This window comes from Embiotoca jacksoni, unplaced genomic scaffold (genome assembly GCF_022577435.1).
Source record: "Embiotoca jacksoni isolate LCO1_2020_lvr unplaced genomic scaffold, fEmbJac1.0.p SCAF_20, whole genome shotgun sequence".
NCBI classification, from domain to species: domain Eukaryota; kingdom Metazoa; phylum Chordata; class Actinopteri; family Embiotocidae; genus Embiotoca; species Embiotoca jacksoni.
The window spans coordinates 6,227,460-6,242,359 of NW_027185341.1; the positions used below are offsets into that span (position 1 = coordinate 6,227,460).

Consider the following 14,900-nt stretch of genomic DNA (forward strand, 5'->3'; position numbering starts at 1 on the left):
ACAACAACTACATACATGTCAACAAACTGTTGGCAGGATGGTGATTTCACTAACACTTGCGGTAAGGGTGTACAAAAATTTCAACACACTCCAGTATCGCGTTATGTTTTGTTTAAATATTGCATCAATGCTCAAAAACACTATATTGATTTTTAATTAATAGTTTACAAGCAAAAATTTGTGTCCGACATACAGTGTATACTATGACAGTTTTCTTAACAATATTATACAAAAATCACAATATATTGCCTTGCTTAGAGTCGTGCAATAAATTGATCTTCATTTCTGTGCTGGGAGATTTATCTGCGACTTAAGTTAGCGAACTGTTGACGAATAAAAGTTAAAAAAAAAATAACCCTACACAAACCACACACCTCAGTAAAAGAACATTAAAGCACCTAAATAACACTACTAGTGAAAACGGTAGCAAGTGAAATTACTGCTATTTTTCACAGGAGAGCAGAGCAGCTAAACTCCACACCGACTTTTCACAGGAGGCCACGGACGTTAACAACCAACGGCCTTCCCTGGATACACAACATATGACTCCACATCCATCTTACCTTGTATTTTCAACAACAAAAAGTTCTTATTAAAAAAAAAAAACTACGATTTTTTTTTTTTGGAGGGCGAGACTTCAAAAAAAAAAGAGACCAACAACCTAACAGCTCAACGAACACACGCAGAACAACTTAAAAAACACAACAATCATGGCGGGTGAGAGTTTGAAATACGTCTACAGGGACGCTGATTGGCTGCCAGTCAAACAGGAACGGTGGTCTGTGATTGGTTGTTTTATTCTTCTTCTCCAGACTGTTTTAATGGTGTAACAACTGCCGTACACGCACACAATGCCACGCGCTTGTCTGGAGTGTGAAGTGTAAACTTAAAGATTGCCTTCAGACAAGTTCGTAAATATATAAATATTCTGCAATGAATAATAATTTGTGTAATGTTAAAAAGATGTCCAATTACCTGGTTATACATTTTTTTTTTTTAAATGACCTAAACACATTTTTAACTGTAGGGGAAATAATAAACCTAAGTTTTGGATATTTTAGTTTTTATCATGGTTTTAAGTCCTCAAATAATTAAATATTTCCCCTAATACTGTGAATGTGTCTTTTAATTCTGCAAATTTACCCTTTTTTCTGCTTTAAAATACAAAAAGAACTTATTAGTGACTGATTATTAGCAATACAATTAGATTTTGCATAGTATTCCTGATATACACTATATTCTTTAACATTTTCAGTTTTTTTCTCCCTGTACTTCATTCTGTTTTAACAGTTATTCAAAGTCAGGATCAACCAGATACTCGTTGACCTGGTGCCAAAGAGATTATCTTATTTTGGTAGTAACTGTAGACTTCCTGTCAAACACACATTCCACAAGATTAGAGAAGCACTGGTGCAAGAACTTCTGTGCTCCCTCACAACATTTACAACAAGGACCCTGAAACAGTAGCTATCTATTATCGTTGGCCTTCCAGTTCAGTGCAGGTAAATAAATGAGGCCCTCTGACTGTCTGCCTATTTTAAAGATAATTGTAATTAAGTTTTTATGACACAAAGCCTTCTTTTAAAATAGCATTTACAAAAACAGGCTACACATAAGCAATTAACATCTCAAGATACTTACTGCATCTGATAGGTGGAGACTCAGCCACACCTGATGACTTCTTCATATATTAAAGTACACGTGTCTATTTATACTCTTATGATCTGAAAATGTATCCCACAAACTTCAGCAATATATGATTACTGATATGTGGTAGATTTTCCAAAACCCTTTACTGATGGTTGTGTATCTATACTAAAATAGACATTTATAAGAAAAAAAAAAAGACATTTTATACACTAAGTAAAATTACATTTCAATTTATTTTGACGTTAGGGCAGTTATGACATGATGACATCTTCAAACTATCACTGATCATCAAATAAAACCGGAGTAAACTACTCTGCATGTCGGTAAATTCCATTAATTTGAGACATTGTCATGATGTGGTCATTAAAAAAACCCCAAAAAACCGCTTGAACAAATTGTAATCTGAAAGGAAATGATCAAATCCTACAGGTATGTACAAAGAAAATAAAAGAAAGTAAAGTACATGTACAGTCCAAATCTTCTTTTTTTTTTCTTTTTTTTTTTTACACTTAATTACAAGAGAAAAATTACAATTTATATAGGTTAAATAAAAAAACCTTGGTGAGAAAGGGTTTTATTATTATATATTTTTTTATTTTACAATGCAATTATTGCATTACGCTGATGCTGTCATGATACCCTGCAACACTGACAGTTTTTAGTGTTGTGAAACAGTCTCTATCTGTCCGCTCCTTCAGTCCAAGAAGAATATGTTGTTGAACTGCGTCGCACAAAGCCTCTTCACTTCCTCTGCAGTAGGAAAAAAAAGATAAAGGGTGCATTAATTGGAGGTGAAGTGTCAGAGCAGATCGTCTGTTCTGGTGGGAATGATGTAACTTTACTGACTGTCAGGCGTCGGAGACGTACCGTTCACTTCGATCAGATTGGCGTTCTTCTGATTCAGGATCACGTACAGTTCTCTCTGGTCTGACTTCTTGCCGACTACCCAGTAGTCTGTCATAGCTTTAACGATGATTTCCTCATCTTCATCAACCCTGCGTGACGAAACAAAAACAACTAATGAAGGCAACTGTCACATAAAGTAGGTCTTTTGCTTTCTTCTGCATGTGTGTTGAATCTGCAACAATACCGTTAAGAGCATAAAACTATGCAGACCATAAAATGTCATTTAAAGTCGTAATTGTTTGTTTTTAAGGCAAACATCAGACATTAATAAAATTCTTATTAGAAATACAAAAAAAAGAATTCTTATTATAAACAAATACTGAGAACCGCATGCAAATCCCCTAAAATTGTATTCAGTATTTAAATAGATAAATATCTAGTTTTTAATTACATTGATATCTAATATTTAAATACATAAATAGCACTTCAGGATGACCAGCTACATAACATCTGCACAAAAAGAGGAAGTGATATTGATACCGAAATAAACGCTATGAATGGTGGTGGCACTCCGAGTCCCACAGACTGGAACTGGAACTGTCACACACATGACTCCGGTCTCATGACTACTCATCACATTGAATATACAACCGTCCCATGGGCATCATACTGTGGAAGAAAATGACATAGCTGTGGTGAAACTCGGGATCTGACAACACTGTTGCTGCTGTTGTGCTCCATTTATGACATTGTCCCTTTAACTGACATGGACCTCAAAGGTTAAGTCTCCTTAACCAAAACAAATCATTTCGATCTACTCTTTGGTTTGTAATCGGAAGGCCAGCAATGCTGCAAAGCCGATTTGTGGCTGTTTACTAGAAAAAAAGAAAAAAAAAAACACAAATGTCTGGAGGTACTAAAGTAAAGATGAATCCAGTTTAACAGCGCACGTGTTCTCTGCTGTACCTGGCAAAGTCACAGTTGATGTCTCCCAGGATCTTCATGAGGTCGGGATGGACGGAGGTGAGACAGACGCTGGCCGTCTTCCTCATGTGGATGGTGCTCTTCTCCGCCAAGTTCATGTGGTTAAAGTAGATGAACTTAAACTGGGGCTCCTTCTCTGGCCTGAAAACATGAAAGCATGCAGATACATGAATGAATGACTGGACATAAAGTTCGTCTGAGGATAAAAGTATACGCAACATTTTCAGTCACTTTTGGGGTTACATAATCCTCTGCAGTTATTTCAGCCGGTGCTTGTGACAAACAGGGATTCAGGATGTTAAGGTGACACTGACGGGTTCTGCGAGGTGTTGTTCTCATTTGTTTTGTCCATAAAAGCAGCCGAAGAGGCGGATAGAACAATTATTAGCAGATCTGGTGAAAAGAAACTTCTTGCTTCTGCATTTGAATACTTCAGTTGAATCTGTGGTTTCTGTCTAGAAAATAACAATGTGAGCATAAAGAGCTCGGGTCTCTCTAGGGCATTTTATTCTCCACATACGTGATACAGTAATCCAAATCCCTTTGGATGATAACATCCAACAAAAGAAAAGTTGTACATTTTGATTAAAGCCCACTGTACTGTGCTGTCCACCCATGTTAAGGCAGGCTGAGGACACAGTTATGACCACAGCTGACCTGACAACAGCACTGCGATTGCATCTCTGAACATGCGTGTCAGTGTATTCAAATATAACAGATTTTTTTATTTGTGACGTGTGTAATTATTTACTGTTCTACCGGGGCAAATCAGGACACAGACCTGAGCGCCAGCTGAGGAATTTGGGACGGCATTATTAATTCAGTGGATTCTTCACTAGGGTGATTAAAAAGGAGCCCATCAAATAGTCTGGGCCCAGTCTTGGATTACAGGCCGGGACGTATCTGAAGCTAAGTGCCGGGGTTAAAGGAGTGCCGACCGGGATGCCAGTCTTTAAAGCTGCACTGCTTGAGTTACCCCTAAGTAGTGCCATGATGATATCCAGTGATATTAGAGTGTCGTGTAGCACTGCCAGCCAGGTAGAGGTAATACAAAGGACCGACTGCAAGCCAGTGACAAACAACATGGATACTGGCATCACCAAGGACACACAGTAAAAACAATGTGAGACAAACACATAAAATGTCCCTCACAGTGTAGCATTTATACAGTGCTTACTGATCATAAGGTTTAATTGATTACTTATAAGTTTCATCATCTGCTGGCTGCCTTGCAATTACATTTAAGCTCACTTTAAAACAGTCCATCTGATTTACTGGTTTCTTCTTTGCTGATTTTGAATGAATGAATTTCAGTTATAATAGTGTATCAACCATATTTTTCCGTATTACAGACAATGCTGAAATAAACAATTACATAAGTGATAAGTCCACAGAAAAAACATTACCATGATTTAATCATCATTTGCTGCATTGGCTCATTTTAAAGTCATCTGCAGGCATCGTATTTGCTTCTTTTCACTCATGAAATCAACAAAATGTGTAATTTGCTCATGGTTGTATGCACCTGTATTTAAACTAAGGAAATCAAGATGACACTGTGCACCAGTAGCACAGCATGACTTCATACTGTGAGGCTGTCGTGACGCTCCCAATCATGGAGTCACCAAGTGGTGGCGAGTGCATCATGATTCTCAACTCACCCAGATATCCTGCGGTTGATTGTGAACTGTTCACATATATCAGATGCCAGCAAAGTAAGCTGAGGGCCGACCAGGCCGTCCAGCTGCTCGCAGAGCTCCCTCGTGAGCTCTACAGAGGCTGGAGAGAAGAAAGTCAACCGTTATGGGACATGATGAGGTAAAAAAAAAAAAAAAAAGTTATATTTTGGCTTTATATAAGCAGCAACATGGCCAAAAATACCATCAAATACTCAAAGCAGTTTTAAGAAATCAGTCGGAAAAGGGCAATGAAAGTTGAAGTGAATGAAGTGGGTGGATATACACTTACCACTGATCATAAAACACGCTGCAGCGCTCATAGCCTGGAAACGAGCAGGTCAGAGCAGGTTAAACAGGTTAGAAATGACATTCATGTGATGATAGGCACCGTGGGATATATTTTATTTCATCATTTTAAAATACAGCTTTCAAATCCCAAAGGTCCATATCATTTGATAGAGCAGCGGAGTTTCTCATCCTAAATCTACTGTTCATAAACAAGATATCAAGTCCAACGATCACAGATGAGGAGAATCCTCTGAAAATATGAGCTCGCTCATTATTTTAATACATTAAAAACACACCCATGTGTTTACTCCACCGTACCTTGTAAACTATCAGATGCAGCTCCTCGTAGCCGTCTTCTGTGGTGACAAATATTTTTGGAAATCGGAATTTGGCCTCCGGATCTTTAAGATTGGTCGGTCCTGTCAAAAACCTGAGAGATGACAAATGACAGGGCGGCCGGGTTAATATTCACAGAATGGATGTAAAAGTCAGGACTGAAAATGTCGAGGATCGCTGGGTCCCCGAAAAACAGTCCTGCTGTAAAATAAAGAGCCAGTAGACTGCAGGAAATGAAATTGTCAAGTCCTGATAGTGTCATTAGAGTTTAGCTTAAAGCTCTGCTGGCTGAGTACATCCACACGCAGGAGATAGGAGGAGGAACAGCAACGATTTTCATTAGCAATTAATCTTCTTATTTTCTATAATACGTGATTCATGATCTATAAAACACCTAAAACAAAATATTAAATGTTCACCATCATTTCCCCTGAACCCAAGGTGCTTTGTTCAGATGTCATATTTAGTTTCACCAACAATCCACAACCCGAATATACTCAATTCATTGTCACTGAATATTAATCAAATACTACTAAAAGAGAAGCTGGATCCAATGAACGTTTGACATGTTGGTAAAGAAAAAATACAAGTATTCGTTTATCACTGCCACCTTATTTTCTGATCTTCCTCTTAAGCATATCTTTTCAGCTCTCAGCTTCATGAGATACTGAATATTCACAGCGAATTGCAGGGAAGTCAGGTTTTATGTTATATTAATCACACCAGGAAATGGATCGAAGCAAGTGAGCTAAACCACATCTAATCAAGACTTTCTCACTTTAATCAAAAAGCACTCAGAGAGGTGAATTTCCTCAGTTCTAAAACAGACCAAATGTTCTTCAGCCCTCATTACTTCATGATTATAAAGGCCACAAACTGAACAAAGGATTCACTGTCACACTGTTTACACAGAGGATTTTTAGGATGCCATTTAATATCGAGTGGAACCACTTGAAGGAAACGACATGTGCTTCTTGTGTAGTTTTGCAAACACAGATTTATTTTTAGACTATCTTCAGCCCTCTATAATTTAGTTTACTGCAACTTCTGCTCTGAACAAAGTCATCTCAGTGTGTTTCTCAGTGCTTCCTGTCCCATGACAGGACACCAGTTATCAGACTTCTGCTGCAGCTCCACATCACCTTCAAAACACCAGCTACTTCAAAAAGCATGCGGACAGAAGTTGGATCAGATAGCCAACAGCACTGAAACAAACTTTCTCTGATCACATATATACATATATGTACACTGAAGCAGAATAGAGTGTTTTTTTTCCCCCCAAAGGCTGCAGAAATACTCAACCTCTGCTCTAACACTATAATGCGTTAGCTAAGGGAGTCACCGCTTTATCTCATCTGCTACACAGACAAACATCCATGTCCAAACACTCGTGCACAAATTAATTGTGCTTTTTGACATGTCTGAGACAACTTGGCCCAATAATGTCATTACTCCATTAACCGAACCTCTGCAGAGGGCACAATGAAGAAAACAAGAAAAGGTAAGCAGTTATTAATATACATATATAAAAACAATATATTCATCATAATATCTTATTTCATGTATAATGTAAATTCAAACAGATATATGTTTGTTTCAGAGTTTATTTTATTCATGCAGTTTAAAATGAGTAGAAATGATCCAGTCCAGCTGTAACACAGCTTCTGGGAGGAAGTGTGTTGCAGCACTGCGACGTCCTGGGCCATCTTCTGACAGACGGCGTCTTGTTCAGCTCTCAGGTCTTTGATGATCTGTTGGTCCTGTGACACTGTGTCTTTGTCTTGAGCTCTTGAAGAAGGAAGCAATTTTGCTGCTTTAGTGCGAAGACTTCATTTCCATACTTCTGGCTCATCTCCTGGTACGAAACCTTGACCTCCTCCATTTGGTTTTTGAGAGCCTCACATTTGTTGTTCAACGCCTGTAGTTCACTTGAATGCTCTTCCTGGAGGACTTCATAAGCCACCTGCAGCTCCTCATAGTCTTCCTGCAAGTCAGCCTTCTTCTTGCGCTTGGTGCTTGTGTTCACCCGCGCAGCAATCTTGGCGCTGCTGAGAGTTTTCTTTTGAGAGTACTTCTCCAGCCTCTCCAGCTCCTTCTTTGTTTCTTTGCCTCTGTTGATGTACATATCCTTCAGCGTTTTTTGTTTCTCCAGCTGGGTCCTTGTTTCATTCAGCTCCTCCGAAAGTTGGGTGGCCTTGGACTTTTCAGCCAAGCAGTTGGCACTTTCCTTTTCCAACAGCTCATTGAGCAAGCTGACTTGCTGAAGGAACATATTACGCTCCATGTAGTTGTCTTGGCTGTGTACTCTCTCCTGCTTGAACCTGTTGTATCTTGGCTTCGGATTGGACATTTTTTCAGTGAGTGGAATCACAGAAATGGTCCTTGGAATTGTGGCTTGTCGTTGAACAGATGTCTGTACAGGTGGTCGGGGCGTGTTGCTTTTCTTCACAGTGCTGTGACTTGCTGATAGACAATTACAATGAACTGGCTGCCTGATCAGATGGGCGGGGCTTATACAGTGCCCTGATGATGTCACAATACACATAGAATGGAATTCTTCCTTTGATGTCTGGCTGCAGAGTTCCACTTCTTCTCCTTTTTTCCCCCTGTCTGTTTACATTTAAAAACACTAGAGAAGAAGAAAGCAGGCTGATGACATCACATTCTCTGTGTGGGTTTGAACCCAGGTCATCAGGCTCACATGTACACAACCTGAACACATGTACAGGTTGTATGGGGAAGCCCTTTAAGACAATACATGGGATTAAAACCTGATTTGGATATGAATCAAATAACAGCATGCAGTAATGAACCAGGATCAGCACACAGTGGACAATTCTGTATTAAGTCCGCTCTACAAAATGTCCTTTTTGCCTTTTTCCCTAATGTGACCTGCTGCAGTTCATCCAGGCATGCTTGCCTGAAACAAGTATTATTGGCTGGTCTAACAGGCTTATGATTTTAATTAAATCTTTCGGACCTAAAACTGACTTAAAATCATGTCTACAGTAAAAGACTAGAATTACCGCTTCGCGGTTGTCTGCCTCCGCTGACCACTCAAGTTGTCGTATACATGCGTATCTGTCTGAACTCATATAGATGCTGTTGCAAATGTTGTTGACCGCGCAGAAGATGGTAAATGGTGAATGGTTTGCACTTATATAGCACTTCATCACCTTAGCGGTCTCAAAGTCCTTTACCCTGTTTCCCATTCACACACTAATAGAGGTGCCATGCAAGGTGCTCGCCATCATGAATACATTCACACACCAATGGTGCAGAGCTGCCATCAGAAGCAATTCCGCATGTGGACAGGAGGAACCAGGGCTCGAACCGCCAACATTTCGATTAGTGGACAACCCGCTCTGCCATCTGAGCCACAGCCGCTAAAATCATCACAATTTCTCGATGGACAACCGGGGGATGAGAAAGTCCCTCAAGGCCTTCTTGAAATATTGCAGTCATGACAACAGGACGGATGGATGAGAACGACGTGAGGCCAATGTGACCTTGAACTTTGACCTCATCAGTTCATCCTTGAGGTCAAGTGAATGATTGTAACACATTTAAAGAAATTCCATTCAAGCGTTCCTCAGGTGTTATGTGAATGTGAACTGGGGTCAAAGTGATGTTGACCTTTGACCCCCAAAACGAAAGGGCGGCCAATCTGAAAACATAATGCCTCCAGGTATCGCTATTACCAGCGCGAAGGCATAAAAAAACAGGCACACGGATGAAATCAGGGACTCACCTCCCATAGTGTAACAGATTTCCCGCAACTTCTGGCCTCAGTGGAGAGTCCCTGCCCGCCAACTAAGATGAGAAAAGAGAAAATGAGGAAGATCAGTACAAGTTAAAATGTGTGCATTGCACTCTTGTATTTAATATGATCCATGTGGTGTTAAAGTTCAAGATTATGACCAAGTGTTGAAACCAACACCTTCGGTGTTTATCCATGTTTGGCCAAAGCGGCACAAAACAAACACACAGAGCCAGGAATGCAGAGTTTAATCAAATAAACTACATCTATTTATTGTAGATTAGCATTAGCAGCACATATTTCTCAGGAAATATCACACTATGTAATGATTTTCTTAGAGCAGAGGATATCAGTGACCCTCTTTTCAACATCCCATACAAAAATCCTTCTTTGATCTTTTCTCCGTTGCCCTTTGTTTCTTTTAAACCTCCAAACAGGTATTCGCTTCGTCCTTCCCTTCCCACCTACCTCTGGTTCAGAGTGTCTGGGGAACAGCGAGGTGGTCAGATACTTGTACAGGATCCTCATGTCGTCTTGTTCAAGGCCGCTCCTGCAGACACAGCCATGATGACAGAGTTACACTTTTATGCCTCCAAAACAGATTAACAAATGCATAAAAAAAAAAGAAATAAAGAAATGTCTAGTTATGTATTTTCCAGTCTCCTCTGCTGTAAACTGTGTTATGCATCATCTGCTGCCAGATGTTAAAACAAAGTGTCTGCTGGTAGTAATTATTGTTGAGCAATGTGCTACAATGAATCCTCCCGAGCAGAGCGCACAATGCAGCCATTTAATTTGGACCGTAATTAAACAGCTCTTTCCTGCTTGTCTCTTGTCAGTTCACGTTGAAAGATCACACTGTTCTCAAGTCATTTCATTAGCTATAGTGTGATTCCTGCCCCGTGCGCACACACCGAACCGGGCGGCTGGCAATTAAAGGCAAGAGCCATGTCACGTACACCGCGAAGAGGTTTGGCGGTCCACCTCTGTTTACCCAGCATGCCTCTGTGTGTTTGCAGATGCCAATGAGCGCTGGGATCTTACACGAGTTGCAAATAGGGTTGTGTCTGGCTGGGAGAGCTGTCAAATATGACGGATTTATTAGAAGTGACAAGCACACACAGTTTCAACATGTCCGTACCAGATGAGCTGGTCATTGTAGAGGAAGGCCGTGTATTTGATCAGACTGAGGCTCTCCTCCACTCGGTTAACAAAGGACTGGATCTTCAGGTAGGTCATCTTGTCCAGTGGGAAGAAGCTGATGCCTCCAAATACATCCAGCAGGTCGCAGGATTGCAAGTGGAGAGTCTGCAGATACTGGAAACCCCACCGTGAACACACGCACACACACACGCACACACACACACACACGCACACGCACACAAAGGAGAAAGGGGTTAGTTTACCTGCCGACAAGTGCTTGCTTACAGCGCAATAAAGAGAGCGGTATAAGAAACTCTTTGACTGACACTCTGTGGAGACGCTCGCGTCACCCCGAGGCAGAGAATCACTGACATTCAACCTCTGATAAGCATCTCCCTTTCTCTCCATCTTTAGGTTACAGGTGGAGAGGGGAAGCCCGCGTGAACTTCAGAAGGGTATTCCCTAATTAGAAATGCATTTTTAAAACATTTTGCATTAATGTCTGTGCCGGGAGCTGCACCGCTCCAGCGAGGTGACAGAGGCATGAAGCGAAGACGGCTAATGAAGGCGCATAACGACCAAGAAATCAGGCGTGGCTGCAAACGTCTCACAGCCTTCCAAGAGTAACACGAGGACTTACAAAGAAACAAGCACACTCATACAGCGCGTCCGGAGATCATCAGCGGAGGCAAGCCGCTGTGAAAACACAGACTTGAAGGCTTTTTTTTTAAATTTTTATTTTTTTTATAAACAACTATGTGGGGATCATAAATGTAAATGATTCATGCTCTGTATATGACGGGCATATTATGAACTAAAAAATAAACACATGTCAACAAAGATTTTATAGACTCGTGTGGAAGATTTTTACCCTGTAGAAGAACTTTTCAAGCTTCTGAATGAGCAGCTCCACTCCGCCGGCTTCCATCGCTCTAACAAACGTGCCATTGAAGAGCTGCAGCATGAAGAAAACCACTGTTACAAGATGATTCTTTTTAAAGGCCTGAAATCCCACCGTGCAGCCCACTGCTTTTCTTGTTTAGACATGCCCTGCGTAGCATTAAAGCGCTGGGATTAGATAGCGAAACTGTTGACATTGAGAGATGTGACGCGAAGCTTTTTTTCTGCCATCCATCAAATGATTATTTTTTACTATGTTTCCATCGGTGAAGCCAGCTGGTAGCTCACAGGTATCATTCAGCAGCGTGGCTGAACCTAATCATTAGTACATAAACTGTTACTGTCTTTAGTTCTGGCAGTTATTTTTTATCTTTGCTCAATCAAATATTTGAGGTAAGACAGTCTTAGAGTCGCGTCACATACCTGTAATTTAATTTCCGTCACTGGTTTGCTAGTCCTATGAACACAAATGTCTCTAACTGACTGCTTGATGTAGTCACCACTGGTCGGCTGAATGCTGCGACTGTATCAGTTTCAAATTAAAAGCTCTTGTATCAAATTAAAATCCCTCTAATGTTTCATACAGTCCTGCCAAATACTGGGTTTTGACCTTATTTATATAATATAAATCACCAATGTGTGATTTTGGTCATATGTGTGTCCCTGAGTACATGCACGCTTGCAGTATAAATATGTCCCTAATAAATTGTTTAATGCACTCTGTGTGACTTGAACATTTTCCTCTGTGCACCTAATTTTTGTCATTTAGGAATACATGTATTCCCCAGTAAAAAATACTAGAGCCCTGCTTAAAGGACCCTTTTTTTTAATTTTTTTTTATCAATGAGTAAACTGACGACTCCTGACTAAGTGACATATGGATACTCATATTACATTAAATGCATAACAGTGACATTACATGAGCAAAACACGCAGGCAAATCTAAGTGCTTGAATGCTACACAGGGCGGGTCAAGAAAAACAATGGTATTCATAATAGCGTGTTGTTATATGACTTTTAGGAAAGGAGGCGTTTGCGAATGCAGAAAAATATATGTGCCAAAAAATATTGTACATGACAGATTATAAAGCATACTGGAACTCACCTTGTACATACTGTAGCACTGCCTTACAACTGCACCATAAACAGTATCCTAGAAAGGCAAGAGGTAAGTACAATGTAATACTGTCAATAATCTAGGAAGATATTACAACATAGTATCGCTCGGTACTCACAAGTATTTCCTCTTCCTGATATTCTACTGTGGGAGGTTTACCATCTTTGTTTGGTTTCTCGACCATTGGGTTTTGCACCACCTGAGGAATGGATGGAAACACATCAGACACAAAGGGATTAGAGAGGTGAAGCTTAATTGCATTTCAAATAAAGTTAACAAAATCTTAACAAAGAGTAAATACTGAAAGAGTAATTTAAAATACCATAACTATCCAGAAACTGTCCTCAGGCTCAAAGAAAAACTGCCGGTTCTTCTGTGTGTGCAGGGATTTAGCTGGTTTTGTTGGACAGAACGTCCTGAAACAAAGAAAACTTTGATGAAACAGAGACAAATTCAAAACAGGATGATCAGCTCCTCATTTTGTGTTCTCACTGACATTAGATAAGTATCGGGGTGCATCTGGCCACTTATTGCAACATTTCCTTGCTTTGTTATAGCTCAAGCTCAAAGAAACAACACTTTTCTTTTGGTTTGCTTTAACACAGCAAGACAAATGAAGCCAATATAAACACACCCATGCTGCTGTAGTAATATTCTGCCTCTAACATTAGTACCTGGTGAACTGTACAATGGCTTCACAAAGGCCCACATTTCGGATCTTCTCATTCTTCTCAACATCGCTGGGGTGGTAAAACAAGATCTTCTTCTCTTCCTGAAACAAGAATCTCCGTATTAGCAACTTTATACCCCATTATAGCTGTTTTCCTAATTAGATGAAAGAAGTCAGCTGATTCAGGTGTAAAACAGGTGCATGAGAACTATTCCTCCAACAGTCCTGCTCACCTCTCCTTCCCGTGGCCCAAATGTGGGGTTGTAAATGAAAAAGTTGAGCAGAGACGGGGTGTACTGCTTCTCTTGCATTCCTGAGGCCATTCTGGGACTGGGACGGACACACACAGAGAGAGAGAGCTGATCAGCAGATAACAGCTGGCAAACCTCTGGATTTCACCACGACATCAGCCTTGAATCATCTTTACCTAATCATCAACATTAGTGTCACTTGTGTCTGGATTTCCTTTGCTCCAGAGATAGTTTGGTTAGCATGCCGCGTTCCTGCAGAATGAATAAAAAGCACATCACACAGTGTAGCATGACAGCTCTTATGAAGCAGAATAATCGGTGTCATTATGACAGTCAGTCATAAACGTGACACAAGAGGCTTCAACCGCCGTTGGTGCTTCGACCTCGAATTATATTTGTAATTTGCAACCATGTCAGAATCAACAAGATACTATAAATTCAGCAGTAGTAGAAGAAGTATTCAGATCCTGAACTTAAGTAAAAGTACCAATTCAGCAGTTTAAAAATACTTCAAGTCCTGCATGCAAAATCCCATCGAAGTAAAAAACAAAATACAGCAGTACAATGTAGGTAAAGTATAAAAGTCAAAGTCCTGGTTTGCTCCCTCTGATTGACATATTATATATATATGACGTCATGAGATGATTGACAGTGACTGTGGTAGCTGCTGCAGGTGGACCTGGTTTGAACTACTTTACATCCAGTTTCATATCCAAAGACAGCAGATGAATCTAAAAGGGGTCGTCAGACGATTATTGAGAGAAAATTAAAATTTATGTGCATTATTAGAAACTGAAGAAACGGAGCCGATGTTCGGTCAGTCAGAGGAGCTAGCTGGCTAACTGAACTAGCCTCACAGAACCGAGCCGGAAACTGAGTAACACGACGGCAACACTCACCTTGCAGAGCATAAACACAACACGTTCAGGTGCTTCGTGGCTTCGGATAGTGTAAATAAAAATAAATAAAATGAGGAAATGAGATCAATGAGAAGGGATGCCGCTCGCATTACACTTTACATCCTTAACTTCCTGGTTTTGACAGCGCGGCGTTCACACGCCCAATTGTTCGTGTAAAACCGCTGTCAAACAAAACGAAGGTTCCTAGTCCCTAAAGGGGACATGACACATTTTGTCTGGACGTTAAATGACCAACTGAGTAAACATACGTTTTAAAATACACGTGTTTGACAGATGTTGATGTTATTTTTTTCAGTTAAGAAGATAAGTCTGAGCATTTGTATTACTTTTATTTTGGATTTATTTATCAGTCAGTT

At 40.2% G+C, this 14,900-nt stretch overlaps 1 protein-coding gene across 1 annotated transcript; it reads right to left on the reverse strand.

Moving 5' to 3' along the window:
* Positions 1 to 1,864: 1,864 nt before the first annotated feature.
* Positions 1,865 to 14,674, reverse strand: ccz1 (CCZ1 homolog, vacuolar protein trafficking and biogenesis associated). The gene is made up of 17 exons (XM_069155958.1): positions 14,524 to 14,674; positions 13,801 to 13,876; positions 13,607 to 13,703; positions 13,378 to 13,475; positions 13,026 to 13,119; positions 12,822 to 12,902; positions 12,692 to 12,739; positions 11,558 to 11,641; positions 10,685 to 10,860; positions 10,012 to 10,093; positions 9,535 to 9,596; positions 5,766 to 5,877; positions 5,449 to 5,482; positions 5,142 to 5,259; positions 3,463 to 3,621; positions 2,518 to 2,645; positions 1,865 to 2,400 (listed from the first exon to the last, which is right to left on the reverse strand). Exons 2-17 carry the CDS (start codon positions 13,812 to 13,814, stop codon positions 2,345 to 2,347), a joined length of 1,443 nt encoding a protein of 480 aa, XP_069012059.1. The 5' UTR covers positions 13,815 to 13,876; positions 14,524 to 14,674; the 3' UTR covers positions 1,865 to 2,344.
* Positions 14,675 to 14,900: the final 226 nt, after the last annotated feature.

Coding starts and splice junctions, on each gene's coding strand:
- ccz1 (XM_069155958.1), bottom strand. Junction 13,120..13,377: donor GCCATTGTACAGTTCACCAG/GTACTAATGTTA, acceptor TCTTTGTTTCAG/GACGTTCTGTCCAACAAAAC. Junction 9,597..10,011: donor CCAGACACTCTGAACCAGAG/GTAGGTGGGAAG, acceptor TTCTCATCTTAG/TTGGCGGGCAGGGACTCTCC.